At 46.3% G+C, this 20,978-nt stretch overlaps 1 protein-coding gene across 2 annotated transcripts in view; it reads left to right on the forward strand.

The window, feature by feature from the left end:
* The window catches only part of CACNA1I (calcium voltage-gated channel subunit alpha1 I), a 158,799-nt gene that overhangs the window by 114,539 nt on the left and 23,282 nt on the right, over window positions 1–20,978 (forward strand). For both annotated transcript variants that reach the window (XM_086469345.1, XM_086469351.1), the window contains exons 8-19: window positions 147–453; window positions 1,856–2,259; window positions 10,446–10,597; window positions 11,230–11,415; window positions 12,094–12,211; window positions 12,703–12,858; window positions 13,318–13,408; window positions 15,312–15,514; window positions 16,684–17,100; window positions 18,068–18,168; window positions 19,237–19,360; window positions 20,190–20,258. In XM_086469345.1, coding sequence (XP_086325471.1) covers window positions 147–453; window positions 1,856–2,259; window positions 10,446–10,597; window positions 11,230–11,415; window positions 12,094–12,211; window positions 12,703–12,858; window positions 13,318–13,408; window positions 15,312–15,514; window positions 16,684–17,100; window positions 18,068–18,168; window positions 19,237–19,360; window positions 20,190–20,258 — 2,328 coding nt within the window. The remainder of the gene's footprint in view (window positions 1–146; window positions 454–1,855; window positions 2,260–10,445; window positions 10,598–11,229; window positions 11,416–12,093; window positions 12,212–12,702; window positions 12,859–13,317; window positions 13,409–15,311; window positions 15,515–16,683; window positions 17,101–18,067; window positions 18,169–19,236; window positions 19,361–20,189; window positions 20,259–20,978) is intronic.

The following is a 20,978-nucleotide window of genomic DNA, read 5'->3' on the forward strand; positions in this document are numbered from 1 at the left end:
CTCTGAAATCCCATCTCCATATGCTGACTGGTTCCCATTCCTCTGACTGCCTCCAGTCACTTTCCCCTCCTCTCTCTTACATTCCCCCTCCTGCATATTCTTCCTCGTGCTGACATTGACTGTCCTGTGTTCTCCTTTACTACTAGGTGGGCTCCTTCTTCATGATTAACCTGTGCCTGGTGGTCATCGCCACGCAGTTCTCGGAGACCAAGCAGCGGGAGCACCAGCTGATGCAGGAGCAGCGGGTCCGGTACCTCTCCTCCAGCACTGTTGCCAGCTACATGGAGCCGGGAGACTGTTACGAGGAGATCTTCCAATATGTCTGCCACATTGTTCGCAAAGCCAAACGCCGCACCCTTGGGCTGTACAACAGCATACAGAGCCGACGCCAGGGCCACATGGAGCCAAACGATGCCAAGCTGGGCATGAGCAGGAAAAGCCAGAGGCGCTACAGTAAGGATTGTGTGGGTAAAGCTGGAAATGCTAGTAGTGGAAGTGTGAGAGTAACCGGGAGCATCTCAATGTGCCAGCTTGCCAAAGGACCTGTGTTTACAAAGCACAGAATTAGAATTAACATTGGCCATTGAGCATGGGGCCATGGCCAGCATGCCAGACCAGCCAGGTGGGGATGACCAGCAAGAATGGGAAAGAAACTGGGGTGACCAGCAGGGAACATGGGAAACCCAGGTCTGAAACCCAGAGACCATAATGGGATAACATTAAAGGCACGGACCGAGGCTTATAAAAGGCTCCAGGCCTGGTATAGCAGGGTGATGATAGCAGTTTGGGAAGAGAAGTATTAGGGGGATGTAACAGAGTGGGACTAAGGATTGGACTCGGTGACGCAGCAGGTCCCCCAGAGCTTTTCTCCCAAACTGAAGCTGCGGGACCTCAAGAGAGAGGCAAAGGGAGTAGAACTGCAATAGGGTGTCTTCTGAACCAAGGGAGCAATACTGAAGAAGTCAGTTTGATATGCAAGGGCAACAAAGACAATTTCCCTTGACGGGAGCACATACTGTTGTGTAAAATTAGGCACGAGATACCATTTAAATTAGATTCCTGGCCTGAAAAGTGACTAAAAATAGTTTTACAGAGTTAGTATTAGCCGCTTGCTGATATCTTTCGTAAGTAATGCTCCCTTTAACAAGGAAAAAGGCAGATTTTTCAGCTGGCCTTGCATACTCAGTCTTTCATTTTCTTTACTTGCTGGGAGGAAAGTTTCTGCAGGCCTCGTGGACTGTGTTAATGAATTAATTGATTCATTCCCCCAGTGTCAATCTGATCTTCCAGGCCCAAATGGAGGATGGAGGAACACAAACTTAGTTTTCTCACTGAAGTGAGCAATTCTGTTCTGATTCAGAGCTCACGGACTATCAGGAGGAAATGTTCTTGTGCTACCTTTTCTGGCTTCTTGAGATGCTTTCCTAATGTAACCCCTAATTTAGAGAGTTCAGCTCAGCATGTGAATTCTCAGACCCCACTTGTAGCTGTTCAGGCCAAAATCAGCCCTTGTGATCATTTTTCCCTCAATTCCCACTTAACACAGGCTAGAGTATCAAGCTGTGATTCCTGCATCAGACAAAACAGTTCTTCCTCTGATGGACATGAACCCCCATTGAGCCTAATCACTGGCAGCTGAACAGTACCGTGCCTTTTGGTGACACAGCCAGTCAGTGTAAAGCCCCCGACAGCAATGGCTTTTATTGCTGCCCTTGAGATGGTATGCCAGTGTTTAATCATCTTTACAGCTAAAAATCCCAGTTACCCTGTCTAAATACCCAAAAGCCAAACGGGTGCCCAGGTTGGATGTCTTTTTCATAGCTTCTCCATTAAACATGATCATTTCTCTCCCCAGGGCTTTGCCAGCAGCACAACTCTCTTGACTGCCCTCCTCAGGGCTTGGTCCAGCCCATTGCTGTGACAGCAACCTCTGATCCCACCAACTGCCCCCGATGCCATAGGGGGGAGCAAGAAGCATCCCGAAGGCTCTCTGTCCTGGGTAGCACTGACTCAGACCAGGAGGATGGAGGAGCCAGCGAAAAGGAAGAAGGCGGCAGCAGAGAGGACCAGGGTGCCTCTACACAGGAGAAGGAAGAGGAGGAGGTGGAAGAAGGCAGACGGCTGAAGCTTTGCAGTGACATGTGGCGAGAAGTGAGGGTCAAGCTTCGAGGGATTGTGGACAGCAAGTACTTCAACCGTGGGATCATGATTGCAATCCTAGTGAACACAATCAGCATGGGCATTGAGCACCATGAGCAGGTAAGGCGCACAGGGTGGGCAGCGAGGACCAGTGAGTCCTGCTCAGGGTTACAACCTTGCTAAGCAGTTGATGCAACTTAGTGGAGGCAGAGGCTGAGCAATTTGGATTCCAGGCCACAGCACAGATGGTCCCAGCACAGCTTTGGAGAAAGCCTCAGGATCTTGCAGGGTCTTTTCTTCCTTATCCCTGCGCTTAATCACTTTCACTGTGTCCATGTATTTTCCTCTCACCTCCTTTCAGTCCCTCTCTTTTCCTCCTCCCTGCTCACTTTTATTCCTCTGTGTTTCTTTTTTACCCTGTCTTCTCTTTCCGTCTGCTTCTCTCTCATTCACTCTCGTGTCTTCCATCTTCCTCATGTCTATCCCTCATTTCTCTCTTCATTAGCTTACTGAATCCTTAGTCTATTTGGTTAATTTAATGTGCCTTCTGGGAATGTCACAGGCACTTCACCATCATCTCAATTCAAATCCATCAGTTTGCTAGCCTTTCCAGCTTAATTAAGAGATGCCTGAGCACAGTCTATCTGTACAAGAAGTCTCGGAAAGGGACCACCTCCCACCTCCAGTCGTTTTGGGGGCTCAGATGACTTGAGCCTTTCCTTTGCCCTGACAGCAAGAAGTGATAGATAGGTCAGTCACAGACAGCAGATGTGGGCACACGTTTGACTTTCACGCCAATAGTTTGCAGGCGGCTCTGAGTCAGCAGTGCACTTTATTCTAATGACAGACTTCTGAGATGGAGAAGGATTGTGTGCTCTCGTTTTATAGCTGGGAAACAGAGGCTGTGTCTATTTTGTGATGTACAGAGCCAGCTTCAGAGGGTGTTAAGCACACCCATGACCTTGCACCCACAGTGCTGGCTGCTAGCTCTGCTGCACTTTGCATTGAAGGAGTCCATGCAGTACATCCATGTCACAGATCTATGCTGCCAATCTGAATGTGACCATGATTCGCTCCATGTGTCTGCCTAGATTACAAAAATAAAAGATCGCTCCACTACTGAGATGCTGACTGCATTGAAGCTTTGGAGCCAAGGTGAAGTCTAGTCCTGAACACAGTCCCAGGCAGCAAAGAGTGAGCAGTGAGTCTGGTTCAAACAAGGCACTCAGATTTGTCCTGTGCTGTATCAGGGTGGATATATCTTGAGATATTTAAGAATTCCCTGTTTGAGGCAACACAGTGTCTGAGCCAGTATTTGAAGCCCCAGATGTCTGGATCCCACGCACATACCAAGCATTAGACCATTTTTCAAAGCCCAGCTAGTCTCTGATACAAGGATGGGAAACCTTAATTTGATCCCAGAATGCAAAACTGCACTGGATGCTTCAGTACCAGAAAAATACTGGCAGGAGCTCAGAAGAGAGGAGAATGAAGAAAAGGCTGGAGAGGTTGACTCATGAAAATAGATAAAAAAGAGCGATGTATTTATCACGTAGCAGAGAGATGACTAAGGGTTGAAGCCCAGGACAATATGAAAACTGCCCACTGATGTTTTAAAGATGTGAGTACCAAGCAGGGAGAGCCATTGTTCATTTTGGTTTATTGGAGACAGCATGAATTAAGAGTTTAGCAGAAGAATATTTGAGCTGGAGGTAGAGAATCCACTTTCATGGTCTGGCTATTGTGTGTGATTTAAGCCCTTCTAGGCCACCTCTGCTGTGTTTGTATGGCCCGCAGCAGAGTGGGAGCTGCCAACAGCCTTGGGGTTTCTAGTAGCAGGTTATTAATGACACATCCTTGAAGTTATGCCATCACTTTTTATCCATAAGTAGCTAGGAAAAGCTTATGACCCTGCATGCTGTTTCTACTAGAAAGAGATGTCAGCCAAATTGATCGTAACTGAAAAATGTGGTGCAGCCTGTTTATTTAAAATGTGTATACTGAACCCTGTTTCCCTGGAACAGGAAGATTAAAAAAAAAAAAAAATATTCAGACCATATCATGAATTCCAGGTATTTTTCAGCCAGCAGTTAACACAAAAGCACATGGGCAATTACCCTTCCCCTTGCTCTCTTTCAGTTTTCCTCAAGCCATGCTATCAGTACATCTCAAGACTGATGCTTCATCGCCTCCTTTTCTCTCCTTCCTTTCTCTTTTTCCTGTTGTTGTGTTCCTCCCAGAAACACAAATTTTCACAGAATGATATCCAGCAAAACCCCTCTGCCCACAGAGATCTGTGATTTGCAGGGTGACGCCATCCAATGACTGAAGTAGCTTCTGTTGCTTCAGCTAGTTCATCATGTGAATTTCTCCTGACCCAGAGCTAATGCGGATAGAGATGCTTTCTGTTTTCTAGTGCATGGGAGATCACAACCCCAGCCACTCTCTGGGAACGTATCTGGCTGGGCAAGAGGACATGCGAAGGTGTCACAGGTTTGAGCAGTCCTGGCAGCACCTTATGGCACGTCTGTCAGCCCCTTGCTGCTCCACTTGCTCACGGACTATACCCATGTGAGCTGGCCCACTGACCAAAGCACCTGCCAACCATCAGGTTAAGGGGTGAGAGAGACTGTAGGAGCCAGGCACAAATATCAGGCTCAGAAATGTAGGAACATGGGGGACAGAGCCCATGTGTGAGTCTCACCTTCGATTCCTGAGCCTTAACCAACAGAAAGAAAAACATGGATTAAAATAATCTCTTTGTTACAATTTAGGAGTTTAATATTCACAATGTTTTTCTGCCAGGAGACTTAACCTCAGCAAGTCAAACAACTGTAGTCGGATCGAAATCACCTTGGAATTTGGCTTTGTTTAGCTTATCCATCTAGTCCCTTGTCCTGTCCTGTTTGTGTGGCCAAGGCAACTTCCCATGTCCTTGTAAGGGTATTTAACTCATTTTGGGACAAACTGCACTGCTATGAGTCATTTTTAATCCTTAATCTTATCAAAGTTATCTCTTGTAAATAGATAAGATTATTCAAATCTATCAGTGTGCATTATGCCATGTAATCTCAGTATTAAGCCTTCAGATATTGCTGGGACATTGCACAAGCCAAAATCCATCATTTCAAGCTTTGTCCTGCTTGAAATAGTTTTTGCAGTTCTTCAGATCTGCTTCTACTTGGAAGTGCCTACTTTTGAAGTCCAGTGTAGAAAAACAAGATATGATTTGTGCCTGTCCAGAAGGATCCTTTAAAGAGGCTTACTTTTTTAATATATTCTCAGAGGATGTGGTGCTGCATGCTTTTCTCCCTTATTCAGCATGAGGATGAAAGGCTGGTCCCAGCTGAATGTCTCAGGCTGCCTTTCTCATATATTTCTTGATTGGCCTGTTGGACTTGAGCTTCTTTGTCATTAGTAGCCAATGAGACAATTGCCGAGTAACTTTGTTTATCTTCTCCAGTGTCTACTTACAGTATTCCTTCCTACATTAGATCAATACTTTATGAGGTCTGTCTTTTGTGAATCAGGAGACAATCCCTTGTTTCCTAACTAGATCAGTCCTGTGGATCAGTACCTTCATAACCTTTAGCCTGTGTGATTTCCCTTTATACCAGCATTTATTGCATCCACAAGTTCATATTTTACAGTTATTGCTTCTCTTTTTACTATTTGCTGCTTGTCAGAAACATTTAGCGAATGTCCAAGCCAGCACATCATACTGACATTTAGTAAATGATGGAACAGTCTCCCTGGGGTGGTAGATGAAACCATATTACTCCAGTCTTGTAAAACTAGGATCTAACAAAACATCATGAAATCCTGCATTGGTTGTGGGGTGGTGATTAAAGTAAGTAAAAGCTAGTTCGTGTGTTCTGTGGCTGATCTCTATGACTCTTCTGATTATGGTCAAATGACTTTGAAATGGTGAGTAAAAATGGACAGGCTGGAGAGACCTCTGTATGGAATATTTCTCTCTCATGTTCTTAGAGGCAGTGATGTGCAGGTACGATTTGATAGGGCTGGTCTGCATAGATCACATCAATAACTCTTCAGTTTCTAGGCAGTTGCCAATTTACTTCTGGTAAGGAGAAACTCCTCCTGTGGGAGCTTCATGGTGGTCTGCATATTCTTAACCTTTCCCACAGTGCAGGAGTTTCTGGCTGCTGTCAGATAATGGACTAATTACATTTTCGGTCTTATCTGAGATAAGAATTTCAATGTTAGTTAGTAAGAAACCGAAAAGGAGAAAAATGCTGAGTAGCTGCCATCTGTTGCCTCAGGTCTAGTTTCTGATTGCTGGGCCAGAGCCCTGAAGTAGACCTGATTTGTACACTTCACTCTCAATATGAGATCTACACTGGTAGGCATGAAGGTCTTAGTGCCATGAAGATGTGATTTAGGGAGTTTCATGGATTTGGAAAGAGATCTATATTCAGAATAGGTGAACCAGTCTGATTAAAACATTGGCTCTGGGCATGGTCTGCCCCCTGGGATCTCTCTCCCCTTCAAGCCACCCTCCTCACCCCGATACTCAGCTCCCACATTTTTGTTCAAGTTTCTCTCCTGGCATGATGGGTAAATGGGTCTATCCCGGTTTCGCAATATGAACAGGCTTTTCTTGTGGGGAGATTTCTAGTGTTCCCTGGTTTTGATTGGACTGAAAATAGCCTTGAGTTCAGGCATTTCCTTGTGGACACTTCAATTTACAATTTCTAGGTAAACCTGGGTGGCCTGGGAGGAGGAAGCCTTACTAACCATTTTGATGAGAAATGCCTGAGTGCTGTCTGTGGGAGCCTGGGGAGTTCTCACAGCTGTGAGGTGACACATCTATTGTGTTGGGGATCCTGTGTGTTGATAGGAAGAAAAAGAGAGAACTACTTTTTCTCTGTTTGCTTGCCCTGTTTATCAAGTTCACCCTTTCCTGGCCAGAAAGAGTCCCCAGCACCAACCATGTCCCAGCCACCAGCCCTGTCCACTGTCATTCGTGGCTACACTGCCGCAGGTGTGAGGGCATCCCCCCACAGGACACAGCTCCTGGTGGCCACCACCCTGCAGCCCCGGCTCCCAGATGATGGCTTTTTGCACTCTGCCAAATTACCTGTATCTCTAGAAATAACTGCAGTGCAGGATCTGTGAGTGTGCCTTTCCAGCTGGCTCCTCTCTCTTTTTCTCGTTTTTTCCTGAGTTCATTCCCTTTGTGTTGCTTTTCCTTCCCCAGCCTTTATTTCTTTCCTATTCCATTTTTAAAAATCTTTCCTTTTCTACTTCTTGTGGGTGCCAGTGAGTTTATTTTGCCTTTTTTTTTTTTTCCCAGCTTTGTGTTTTGATTCCTCTTTTGATGCCTTTCTCTCTGTCCATCACTCCTTCCTTTCCCTGCCCAGTCCTTCCTGCCCCTCTCTCTAGGAAGGATGCTTTGCTGCAGCTGATTGATGGCCCATTAGAAAAAGATTAACAGGTGGAAGCTTGACTAGAGAAACAGATGTCAGGGAGGGAAGGAGAGACAGGGGAACAGGTGACCTTTTCCACAAGTGAGATGCAAGCATGGCTTTTCAAACGTCAGTTGCTCCCTATGACAGCACAAGAGAGAACATGTGGACAGCAGAAAGGAGTATAATCCACCATCATAGCCTGTTGCTTTTTTACATTGCTCATTCTCACTGACATAATCATTTGATTCAGGCTGAAATTGGCATCTCTGTTTAGCATATGGACCTCATGTTCCTGGCGAGTGTCATTACTGCCTAGCTCTCCATGACGTGATCTTCATCTCTCCCTTCCCATGTGCCCTTGTTCTTTCTCTCTCTTTGCTCTTATCTCCCTTCCTCTCCTCCTCATTCTCAGGATGGTTTTGTTATTCAAATGTAATTATGGATGGAAATTGAGCCATCTTCCCTTTTTTTGATTTTAAAGAAATAGACTGTTTCAATAAAAATCTGCAACAAAGAGTGCAAGAAATTAGCAAAGGACATGGAAAGCCACAGATGTGAGGAGCAGTTTCCAGTCCATTTTGTCACCTGAGAGGTTCTGGGCCCCTGGGGGTCCCAGAGCACGAGTTAAAGCAGCCCTGAGCTTCAGGGGGAGGGTCAGACCCAGAAGTGCATTCCTCCATCACTTCCCCTTCCACCAGCTGAATAAGTAACAGCCAACACAAAAGCTGCCCTTCAGAAAAATACCATTTTTGAAGTCCTCAGGGAGAGACCATGAGTACCCTTCTTAGTGGACACTAATACTGAGTTCATGGTAAAAATATTTGCTCTGACCTGCAGGGATTCACTTTTTTGTTTCCACAGTGCCAGGATCATCTGTCCTGTCTTGCCCCAAACAATAAGCTTTTGCAGTTTTCTTGTTCCCATACATTTTATGTGATGCTTAAAAGAGTGGCCTGGTGGCCAGGCATAGTTCAGACCAATGTGAAGGAAGAGGGGAGTTTTCAGCCAACTTTTCAGCACGGGTATCCAAACAGTGAGAGCACTACTGCCTGCTGCCACAGAGCCTGGATCAGATACACCTTGAAGACTTGGAGCTGGGGCTTAGTGGTGCAGTAGGTTAAACGTCAAATATGTAACCTTGTCTGAGGTGTGACATACCTGCCCCAAGGTAAACATGGAAATTTGGGGCAGAGAAGCCCTGAAGAAGTGCCTTGGAGCTACCATGCCTTGTACCTCTGCTTGGGAAGGTGGCACACCTTCATCTGGAGCAGGTCCCTGCCAGCTGCTGCTTGGGAAGGTGGTGGCCAGCATGCTACAGCCAGGTGAATTGCCCTAGTTGTCTCATGCGGTCTGAAGGCTATAAGTTATCTAGCCTGGCCCCAAGATGCAACCTATTATACTGGGAGGAAGTTTTTCCCTCACTTTTGGAACATTTTGTACTTTACCATTGCCATGAGAGTCTCCCTAGGCTATGTACGAGTGTGCCTGAGTATGTGCAAACATGGGCAGTCTTGCGCACGTGTTGCCTCTCATGCATCTGACCGTTGAAGACCTTAGCCCTTGCTGTTTGGCCTGGCGCAGTCCTAGTCTCTGGGTGAGAGGTGCTTTGAGCAGATGAATCCATCACAAATTCAGTGCAGGGAATGCCTCAATTTCACACTGGGTGGCAAGATCCTGGCATCCCTCATCAATGACATCAGCACAGCCTCTGTCTCCCTCTGAAGCAATATTTCATCATTTCTGAGGAAATGATCTAGACCCTCTCCTGACCTTGTCAGAGAAGTTTCCAAGGCTGCACACACTGAAGAAAAAGTAATTAATTCTGAAAACAAAAGGAGGAGTAATTTAATTTGCTCTGACTTGTTCCACCGATGGAGTCATTAAAACGCTTTCTCTCGTATGCACAAACACATTGGTCTCTGCTGGAGTAGGCTGTATTGCAGGGGCTGAAAGATGTGTCAGAGATTCAACAGAAAAATGCCTGAGGCAGGGTCAGATTACCTTTTTTCTTTTTTTCTCTCTTTTTTTCTCCTCTCAACACTGTCATCTTGTGTCATACCTGGAGGTTTTAACCTTGTGCATCTGCCTTTCTCCTCTTGCTGTCCATTTTTCTCTTTTCCTCACCCTGTCCTGCTCTTCCTGTCCTTTCCAGGTAGCTGTTAGCAGTGTGCCCCTCCTCACCATCTTATTCATCCAGTCTGATATCCACTTGGGTAATTATTGAGACCACTCTGAGGACAGAGGCATGAGAAAAGACTGCTGGAACAAGACTGTAGAACTAATGCATACCAAAGTTTTGGTGAGGAGCAGAGGAGAGAAAAACTGAGGAAGGGAAAAAAAAAAAAAAGGAGGGGACAGGGGCAGAGAAGTGCAGTGAGGTTTAGAGGAAGATGGGGAACTGTTCTCCTACCATTCAGGTGTTTTCAGAATTTCAGCAAAAAATTGTGCTCGCTACCTGTGGAAACCTCAGAAGGAGAAATCGTTGAAGAAAGAGGTTGACCACAGATCAACCACTTTTGCCCTGCTTCAAAAAATACTAAAATTCTTTGCACAAAGTAAAGCAGCCTTTAGCTGAGGGACCAGGTTATGGAGTGGGATGTGAGAGACACTTGGTCAGCCTTGGCTGTGTGAATGGCCCCTCCCTGTGTGGGGCTCCTGACTACCTCTAGTAAAAGCATTTGTTAGGGACATAATCTATGATGAAGGTAGTAAATGTGCGAAGGAATTGGAATGCAAATGGCTCTATCCAGCTCCACTCTAATCTCACCCATGGGAGCTTCGCAGCTCCCTACAAAGCCTGTCTCCTGGGAATGGTGGCACTTTATTTCACATAATTTCAGGGGTCTTTCAGTTCTGACTTTCCCTTCTCTTTAGCCAGAGGAATTGACCAACATCTTGGAGATCAGCAACGTTGTGTTTACAAGCATGTTTGCCCTGGAGATGATCCTGAAACTTGCTGCTTTTGGTCTCTTTGATTACCTCCGCAACCCCTACAACATCTTTGACAGTATCATCGTCATCATCAGGTGAAAAAGGCCTTGGGAATCAACTGAAATGCACATAGAAAAGAGTACCACAGAGTTTGCACATTTTCATGTGCCTTTTCAAAAAGGATTTAGCACTATACTAGGAGGAACTGAGCTGATGCATGAGGCCAAGGGTTGGGAGACCAAGATGTCTTTTCCCAACACTTGGTGACCCTAGGCAAGCTGCACAGCATTTCTGCCCCTCAGTTCTCTCCTCTGTAGAATGGAGGCAATTGCAATTGCCTTGTAAGTCCACAACAAATGTTAACTGTTTATTTTTAAATATTGTAATATTTTTAAAATGCACAAATTAAGCGTGCTACAAAGGTTTAATGTGTGATAGAAGAACTTGTATTGCTGGAATTTAATGCTGCAATCCTTCCCTCATTCTTGCAACATGCAGTGCCATGTTCATGTTCTTATGAGAGAAATGCATCTTTCTACACATAAGTATAAGCCTATAGTATACACTTGTAATTATGTCTTGCTTAAGCAGGTTTTCTCTCTGACCACTTTATACTTGCTGCCAATGCAGAGGTGAAAACTTGGATTAGCATTATTCCTCTCTCTTCTGTTCGTTCACTTGTCTTTCATTTTGTCCCTCATACTCTCTGTGCCTCCCTGGGCCATAGCATCTGGGAGATCATCGGCCAGTCGGATGGGGGCCTCTCTGTGCTGAGGACTTTCCGCCTCCTGCGGGTGCTGAAGCTGGTGCGTTTCATGCCCGCGCTGCGCCGCCAGCTTGTGGTGCTGATGAAGACTATGGACAACGTAGCCACCTTCTGCATGCTCCTCATGCTTTTCATCTTTATATTCAGGTGAGGAGGCAGTTAGTTGCCTCACAGTGTTTTGGAGAGGCACTGCATGGCCTCAGAGCATGATTGCATGACTCGTCTTGCCCATTGCTCTAAGCTTAGGCAGCTCTGACAAACATTTATTTGTTCATAAGAGCTGAGGTTATTGCTGCCCTAAATTGGGTTCAGCAGCTGAAGTTTTGGCCTGGACAGGGTGGAGAAATACTGCCACCAAATGCGCACGTTGAGCATAATGTCCCATCACAGGATAGGTGAAGTCTCTTGGTAATCTACAGTAACAGCAGGAACAGTTCAGTCTGGAGGCTGACTCTGGGAGAAGGGAGGCAGGAAGCAACCAAGAAAGTTTGTCAGTGCATCCCTTGGATGCAGTGGTAGGAAGATGGAAAAAAATGAAAGGAAACAAGAGTGATGGAGAGAGCAGATCTGAAGGACAGGTTGGAGGGAATACGTGAGCTCTGAGGCAGTACAGATGGAAAGCAAGGGGTTTTGGTGATCTATAGGGGTGCAATACACAGCTCCTTCTTCATGGATAGGTCTCAGTGGTCTGGCTGTTGTTCTACCCCTCGCTCCTGTGGTGTTACGTTAGATTTTCAGGAGGAAAAGAGAATTACTCTGATGAGCTCATTGTGGTGGCAGAGATATTTATATTATTATTTTATATATCACTTCTTGTCCCAACAGCATCCTGGGAATGCACATATTCGGTTGCAAGTTCAGCCTCAGGACAGACACAGGAGACACAGTTCCTGACCGGAAAAATTTTGACTCTCTGCTGTGGGCCATCGTCACCGTCTTCCAGGTAAGCCCACTTTGCTCTCTACGAGTGAGCTAGGGCAAAATGAAGAGGGTCAGGTCGTGCTTTTTTTCATTGTGGAGCATTGCACTCGCTCCTGACAGCACAAAAGGCTGTGCAAGAGGCTCTGGCATGTGATGTTTGGAGGAAAAACAATTGCATGTTGTAACCAAACAACCGGTGTGTCTCTCAGACAGGGGAGATCCTTCCTTCCTAGGAGACAGTTTGCAAAGGTCTGTCCTGTTGTGACAACTCCCATGTTTAACACCATCACCTCAGCACATGACTGCCCTCGTGTTTGCTCTTGTTTCTTCTTGCTCAGCTAACATTATCAGGGCAGTACCACAGCTGGACAGTGACAGAGGGCAGTGAGTGTGTGGTTATGAGGAAGTTAAGAGGCCTGGAGTTGTTCTGATCTGTATCCTTTCACTGTCCTTTTCTGAGAATCCCTTTTGTGTTCTTCCTTCATGTTTATGTGGCTTCTGCTCTGATTGCAGATCCTAACTCAGGAGGACTGGAATGTTGTGCTCTATAATGGCATGGCCTCTACCTCGCCATGGGCATCCCTCTACTTTGTGGCTCTCATGACGTTTGGCAATTATGTGCTCTTCAATCTGCTGGTGGCCATTCTTGTGGAAGGGTTCCAGGCTGAGGTGAGTTGCCATAGAGGCCTCATCAGGAGGAGGAAGGAAAAAGGGGACCTTTGAGGCTACTGGGGTGGAGGACTCCCAAAGTATCACACCTCTTGTAATTTCCCTTGTTAAGTTCAGGATGGGCTTCATTTAAAAAAAAAAAAAAAAAAAAAAAAAAAAAAAAAAAAAAGACAATGTTAATCCCCGCAGGGAAAGAGACAAGCTCTCTGGAAGGCAGTTCTCAATCTCCATCCTGTGCAATAGACCCTACCCTACTCACCCTGCTAGGGTGAAGTCCTTTGCCCCTCCAAAAGCAAGAAAGCAGTACATCACCCTTCCCAGATCACACAAGACTCTTTCAGTGATCACACTGATGCCTGGCTGCCAAGGAGGATTTTACAGTTGTTCCAGCAATGAAAGACAAGAACAAATGGCCTTCTCTATTTATGAGTTCCCAACTTCTAAATTTGTGTGTTCCAGGGTGATGCCAACCGCTCATACTCAGATGAAGATCAGAGTTCATCAAACATGGAGGAGTTAGATCAGTTCCAAGAAGTCCCAGAAGGCTCAGGTACAACAGCTCAAATAACTTAATTTGCTTATCTCAAATGGCTGTTTAGCGAGAAATCTGAAAGGAGATTCTGCAGAAAATTCATTCCCATCTCCAAGAACTTATTTTGAACTTTATGCTAGTTTGTCATGTTATCTGCAGAAAAACAGAACCCTGTTTGCATCCTGAGAAATGTGATAGCTAAGGGGAGCAGTTCTTGAATGACCTACAGAAAAGCAAATAGGAGTGAAAAGTGAGACTGTCACTGCTTAGCTTCAGGACACACAAATCTGAGACCCACATTTGGATAGGGGATACCAAGACATTGAAAAGGACTTGGACAAATCTGGAAGTCTTTCCTCATAGCAAGAGGCTAATGAAGCTTAGAGAAACCAGAGAAGTGACTTGATGACACACTGTAAGTGCCAACCGTAAGGAGAGACTTCTGATGGTAGACGGCTCTTTAATTGAGCAGAAAAAAAGCATAATGAGATTGTAAAGGTTGGAAGCTGAAGTCAGACAAATTCAGACTGAAAAAAATCCATGTATTTTTAAGGAAAGATAATTAACTGTTGGAAGAGTCTGGCTACAAACTGCCAGGTAAGGTCTCCACCCCTCGAAGTCTTTCCTTGAAGACTGCAAGTCTTTCTACAAGAGCTAGTATACTTCAGACAGAATTTGGTAGAAGGGAGCAGCAAAAGTAGCTTGCTCCACAATAGATGGTAAGCCAGGAGCTGAGAGGAAGGGACCACACTGAAAAAGGCACAGTGCATGCACAAGGTGAACAGAGCAGGTCCACTGATATTAGCCAGGGTCAGCCAATGGTTCAGTGTTTGCCAGGCAAGTCCACAGTGATGAGGCAGATCTGTGGTCAAGCCAAGAAGTCCAGTCAGCAAGACAAGATCAGGATAAACAAGGTGAAAGGACAGGCACAAACATACTCACAGCATAACCCAGACAAGGACACAGGCACAGGTCGGAGCTTAAGCGCAGCTCCCACAGCAAGGAGCAGCGGCTCTAGTATTGGCTTGTTACAGCTCTTTTTCTGCAACTTAGCTGTTTTCACAGCAGTCTGATCCTGGGTTACTGGCTGCACTGTATCAGAGCTTACCTTGAATGTAGGCAGCCAAACCCCTAGGAGGGCAGATGGGGAAAGCATTACGGAGCCTGTTGGTGCACTCTGGGCTATGACGCTGCATGCAGGCGAGGATCTCTGACCTTCATTATGCAACAGGTCAAACGAGTTATTGTTGCAATCCTTTCAGACGTTAAAATCTAGTACCCCATCCTCTCCATCCATCTTGAGAAATGCTGGTGGTCATCCACAGCACCTAACATACCCCTTAAAGGTGTCCTGGATCTTCAAGTTCAACGATCAGTCATTTGAAGAGGCCCCGTGTAGTAGGATAGGCTGGGGTGAAGAGTAGGATTTAAAGGTGACCCCAATACATGGATGGTTGTGGGTCTCCCCATGTCTTAGTCTCTTCCTCAGTGGCTCAGCTTAACTGCTTTAAATAGCTGGTCTGACAGTTGGTGGTATTTGTTCAGACCTGAAGATGCAGGTGTAAGTTCTTGGCATGCAGAAGCGTACTCTCCTCCCCTTGCTTCCAGGATTTGGCTTCTCGCTCAGCCTGAGTCTGCCTGACCAGTACTCTTCTCATCTGTCTGGCCCCAAGGAGAGCTGCCATCAGTTTTGGGGACTGAGGAGAATACTTCAAAGTCTTCCCAGCTTACACTGCTTTTGCCACAACATCCTAAATCAGAAGGAATCAATGTTGACTGATGTTAAACAGCTAATATTCTGTTAGCTGCTGCTAGCATGCTTAACAGCTTAGACATCAAAACAGTCACTGGATTGTGAGGAACCCACCTTCTTTTTTTTTTTTTTTTTTTCTTCTTCTTCTTTCTGCATCTTTCCACCCAGATCACAAGATCTGTGCAATTTCTGTGACACCTAATGGACACCTGGACCCATCGTTGCCCTCTTCCAACCCACCAGTGGCTGCTGGGGGGGTCACCAACTCGTCACGCAACTCCCTGCAGCCTGACCAGATCCGTGTTGCTGTTGGTTCCCGGAAGAGCAGTGTGATGTCCCTGGGGAGAATGACCTATGACCAGCGGTCCTTGGTGAGTGAGTGAGTAGAAAGGTGTGTCATACCCTTGTTTTGAAGTCCAAGTACTCTGTTGTCTTTCTGCCATGATCTGGGGCTTGCTGTGGAGGATTGTTAACACAAGCATTTTGCCTGTCTTTAGGTAGCCAGGTCAGTTCACATTATTTATCTAAATTTCCAGATTATTGAAATCTATTCATAGGTTATTGCTCTATATCCCATTGAGTGCGGGATTCGTCTCCTTTATATTCTTCTGGTGGGAGAGGGGGAACACCAAGGGGACAGTCTCCCTCTTAGATTGAAATACGTTTTGTCACCTTGCCCTTTCCTTGTTTTCCTAGGGCACAGGACACAAAATGATGCGCTGAGTTAAGAGCATGGGAATATCTGGGTGATGCCAGAACTGACAAGTCCCATAACAGATGGGTTTTCTGGAAGCTTTTGTGACAATGAAGAAAGAAATCTTGACTTGCAGTTCCCCATAGCAGGTCCTGCTGCTCCTTAGCATTTCCCCAAGCACTGCTGGCTGCCCAGCCAATGCATCTCAGACCTGTCCACCTTGTAACATCAGCTTCTGGGTTTTCTACCCACCGACACACATGGCTTTGGAGGCGTGCATCAGTGCTCAAAGGGTTCATGCCCCTGCTATTTCTAAACAGTGAGAGCTGGCAGCTATGTACTACATGATAAGTTGCTGGTGTGGTTGGACTAGACTGAAACCAGCAAGCCTGTTTCTCTCATTTTTTTTCCTTTTTCTTAGACTGTACTCAAAGATTGTGTGTCAGATTATCCATCACTGTGTACCTTGTGTTATCCTTTACCCTAGGGTAGAGTAAAAAGCTGCCAGTTAGATTTTTTGAGAGTTTTATTCTTGCTCTGTTCTGGTGTAAGTAACATCATTAGGCACCTGGCCTTTGGCTTTGTTATTTACCTTCCCCGTAAGTGCTTTGCACACAGATGGTGCTATAAAGTAACCACAGCCAACACCATTGCTAACTCATTATCAATTTATTGTCAGATTTACAGAGATTGCTGCTAAATTCCCACCATGCAACTTCCTCAACAGCTGAAAAATTGCAGCCTCCTGGCTTTAGGGGCCCAGGGAGAAGCCTGTGATCTGAAATAGGATCGCATGCTCCCTCCTTGTGCCTGGAGTCGCTGAGTCCCCGCTCTGCTCTCTTACAGTCCAGCTCCCGCAGTTCCCACTATGGTGCCTGGGGCCGCAGCGGAGCCTGGGGAAGCCGTCGCTCCAGCTGGAACAGCCTGGCCCGAGGACACAGCCTGAAGAACAAACCTCCCTCTGCCGAGCATGAATCCCTCCTGTCTGGGGAGAGGCACAGGGTGGCAGATGGGGAGCCAGACGGGACAGGAAGGGTGTTTCACCACCGCCGGACGCTCTCCCTGGACAATAAAGGCTCCTGTGACCTGCTGGAGTTGGCCTCGGTCCCACCTGGCCACAGAGTGACCTGTAAGCTGGGAGCAGTGTCCGGGGCCAGCGAGCATCAAGACTGCAATGGCAAAATGCCCAGTATTGCCAAGGAGATCTTCCCAAAGATGAACAACCGCAAGGAACGGGGAGAGGATGATGAAGAGATAGATTATGTGAGTACTTGATGGAGGAAATCTAGGGTTATGCTACAGTGCTGTGGGAAACCCCAAATCCATCCTCAAGTTTCAGTCTCCCTGCCATATGGATGGTAGAGCTTGCAAAGGTGCTTTAAGTACAGCTGGAGGACAACAATGAACACAGGTGGGACCTTCTGGGCCCAGACAAGCTCAAACTACATCAGGCTGCCTGCAAGGCAGTCGTACAGGTGGATGGTGGGAGGAAGGCAGATGTTGAGGCACGTGCATGGTCATTTGGGGGTTGTTATTTCAGAGTAGTGCAGCCAGTGATTTCTACAGACTAGGAAAGGTCAGGCTGTGTGAGCAGCCTGAGAGCTTTGCAGAGGGAGTACCAAGAGATCAGAGCTGTGAGCATTGAGAGCTTTGCGTGGGGAACATCAACAGATCAAAGCAAAAAGCACAGGCGTAAGAGACAAGGCAAGTGAGTTTTGCAGTGCTGACCTGGGAGACAGCAATGACCAATCTGTGAGCAGATCAAAGGGTGGAAAAAGTGGAGGGAGGGTCAGTAGAAATGCTGTATGAAATTAAGTCACTTCCAAGCCCAAGTGCCAACAGAAGGCCTTCCTGTCCTGGCCTCTTGTTTAGCTGAGATAGCAAGGAAACACTGTCGTCATGTAACAGAGCCACTCCAACAGCTCTGAAAAGGCATCATGGACAGCACCCGGCTCTAGAAAGGACACCAGCAGTTTTATTTGTAGTGACCTGGGGAGGAAACCAGGTGCTAAGAGGTAAACAGCTCCTGGCAAAGCAACTCCTACCTCCTTTTCAGTAGCTTGTTGCTCTTTGAGTCCATTTCCTTATTCAGGGGCTTAAAGAAAGGCTGGTAGTACACCTAGTGAACAGCAGGTAGGGGTGTTTTGGGGTCAGATGTGAAAGGAAGAGTGCCTTTCTCAGTCAAGTGGGAAGGTAACTGGTGGCACTTGCTTCTGCTGCGTCCCTCCAGAGCCTGTGCTTTCGCATCCGGAAGATGATGGAAGTCTACAAGCCAGACTGGTGTGAGTTACGGGAAGACTGGTCGATATATCTCTTCTCTCCACAAAACAGGTTTGTGCAGTTTTTGCCATGAGAGGGTTGAGAAGATGGGGCAGATTTTGTTGCCGTGCTGGCCATATCCCCTGAGCTGCATGTTAGGTTGCAATGTTAAACTTACCAGCTGGGAATGTGTTTTGTCTCCTCCACCTCCCCTTCTACAGCCAAACAACATTTCTCTTCCTTGGTTCTGGAGATGAAAGGAAGGATGAGAAACCTAAGCAGCTATTGTGATTTCCCCTCCCTTTGGAACATCCCATTTTTCTTTTGTGTAATCATAAATATTTATAACAAAGCAAGGCAGGGAATACTAACATTAACCCAAAAAAGGAGAAGCAATGTATTATTAATGACTTCATAATACCGATATTTCCTCCCCTGGTACCAGAACAGTCTCTCCATTTCATTTTCAGTCCCGGTACCAACTTATCATCAGTCACATCACACCTTTTATGGCAAAGTTAGAATTCTTCTTGCATGAAAAAAAGAAATTTGGGATAAATTCTTCCAGCTGAGGGGGTCTTCCCACAAGGAGAAAATGTCCATGTATCCCAGCCAACAGTATTCTCACCCATGTGCATTGCCCCTTGAAAAGAAGGAGGTTTCATTACAGGTCATGAGGGACAGCTCTTTGCTCTGTGTGACACCTGTGCTAGTGGTGTCTTTTAGAGCAGACAGAAGTTGGTCCCCATGACTGCCAACCTATCTGCCTCTCCTCAGCTTTTGGCATGTGGCTTCTTTGCCCTGGGCTGGTACAAAGTGTGAGTTTGGGGGGAAAACTGAAACTCAGCCTCTTCTCTACAGGGCAAGAGAGGAGCAAGAGCTGTAGTGGTTATGAAACCACTCTGGCACTGGGGCAGTGGATGAAGGTTCAGCTCCTTTCTCTGCTTTTGTTCTGCCTCAAGCTTGCTGCATGACTGTGGGCCACCCTGGGACATTGCCATGGCAAGGGACATCAGTATTAGTGATAGGAAAGCTGCTATGTCAGAGCTCAGTTTTGGCCAGACCTTTCAATTCTATGTCCTCGTAGCTCCTAACCTTGCTCTGCCCATGGCACAGGTGCCTACTGGAACTCTCTTGCAGGTTTCGCCTCCTCTGCCAAACCATCATTGCTCACAAGCTCTTTGACTATGTTGTGCTGGCCTTCATCTTCCTGAACTGCATCACCATTGCCCTGGAGAGACCACAGATTGAACACAGAAGCACGGTGAGTTCCATTTCCTCCCACTTGCTTTTTAGCATGACCTCTGACAGAGGTTTGTAAGTGTTCCTGTCACTGGTATGACCTCTGTAAGGTCGTCAAAGTTAAACACCAGCTCCCACTCATCCATTCAAATGCCCAAGTATTAGTAATTCACATAGTGTGTGCTTCCCCTGCAAGGTCTTATAATAGGGCAACCGGCTTTATAATACAGTAATCCTAGTTCTCTCCCTCTTGGAAAGTAAGAGAGTCCCCCAGGCACTTGCAGTTATACGATGACTGGCAAAAGGGACAGTGACTGGGAACTAAAAGATAGAAGTAACTTCCGTTCTATAGCAATGGCATGTCACCATTCATGTATGCTGCTTTTGAGCTATCTTGGAGGTGGCTCAAGCTGGCAAGTGAAATGGCTTTTTCTGCCTGTCTGCCTTAGCTGACCCCCAGACTACTGCACTTACACACAATCCAGTGGTCAGTGCTCAGCAGCCCTTCAGGAAGAAGTCCCAGGTCAATGCACCAGGTCAGGACTGAGCAGCACTGGCAGAACGGGGCAGAGAGTGCCTTGAAACCAGATTTGCAGGATGCATTGCGAGTGCCATCCACTGTGCTATTGCAAAGTTGCATAGGATTCTGTCCCAGCTGTGGGATGTGGCCAAGCCAAGGTATATGAGCCAAAAGCTGCCGAGCACTGACCTTTGCCAAGGGCACCTCTCCTATTTCCCCAACTTTCAGACCCTTCACAGGAAAGCAAAAGATTTCAAATTCATCAGAGGGGCCTGACAGAGTAACAAGAAGAAGTCAAGATACATTTAAGGCCTTTCTCTGTTTTTTCTAGGAGAGAATCTTTCTCACTGTGTCCAACTACATTTTCACAGCAATTTTTGTAGCTGAGATGACACTGAAGGTAAGTTGCTGGAGGTGAACAGCTCAGAGCCTTTTCCTAGTGTCAGGAGCAACAAGGTTCAAGTTTACTCAGCACCCTTCTAAAATCTCTCATTCTTTTCAGTATGCCAGTCCTTCTCTCTACCTCAGTAAAGGCAGATACTGCCTGGGGTTGTCCCCTCTTGTCAGGCATAGAGGCTATGCTTATCCTAGGCTTTAAATCCAAAAGGATCTTAGTATCTAGGAAGAATAGCTGGCCTTCAGGTATGAATTTTGTAATGATGTCAAATGTCCATTCCATTTCTCCTGGAGCAAGAATGGGGGAAATAGCAACAATATTAATAACATGATCTTAGTTGAGATAATTATTCAATAGGTGTCTAAGTACTTTTCAGCAATAGGGAAATCTTATTATTCCCCTCTTGTGATTGCGAGAGAGTCCTAAAATGGGATGCCTGAAGTTAAACAGCTGAAATTCATACCTGATTTACAGCCATGATTTGCAGGTTGTTTAGCTCTCCCCAAGGCCAGCGATTTCTGTAGCACCTACTGGTATTGAGAATTGCTGAAAATCAAACCACCCCCTTGAAGACCAAAGTATGGGTTTTGGTGCCCGATTTTGCCTCCCAGATGATCTCTGAACTGGGAGATTTGCCCTGGGTCTGTGGTATGGCAGGGAGAGGTTTCCTGTGTGTTCCCTACAGTGTCCTGTTGCTCAGGGAGGCAGAGGAAAGGTGAGAAG

Source organism: Leptosomus discolor, chromosome 1 (genome assembly GCF_034619465.1).
Source record: "Leptosomus discolor isolate bLepDis1 chromosome 1, bLepDis1.hap2, whole genome shotgun sequence".
Taxonomy (NCBI): Eukaryota; Metazoa; Chordata; class Aves; order Leptosomiformes; family Leptosomidae; genus Leptosomus; species Leptosomus discolor.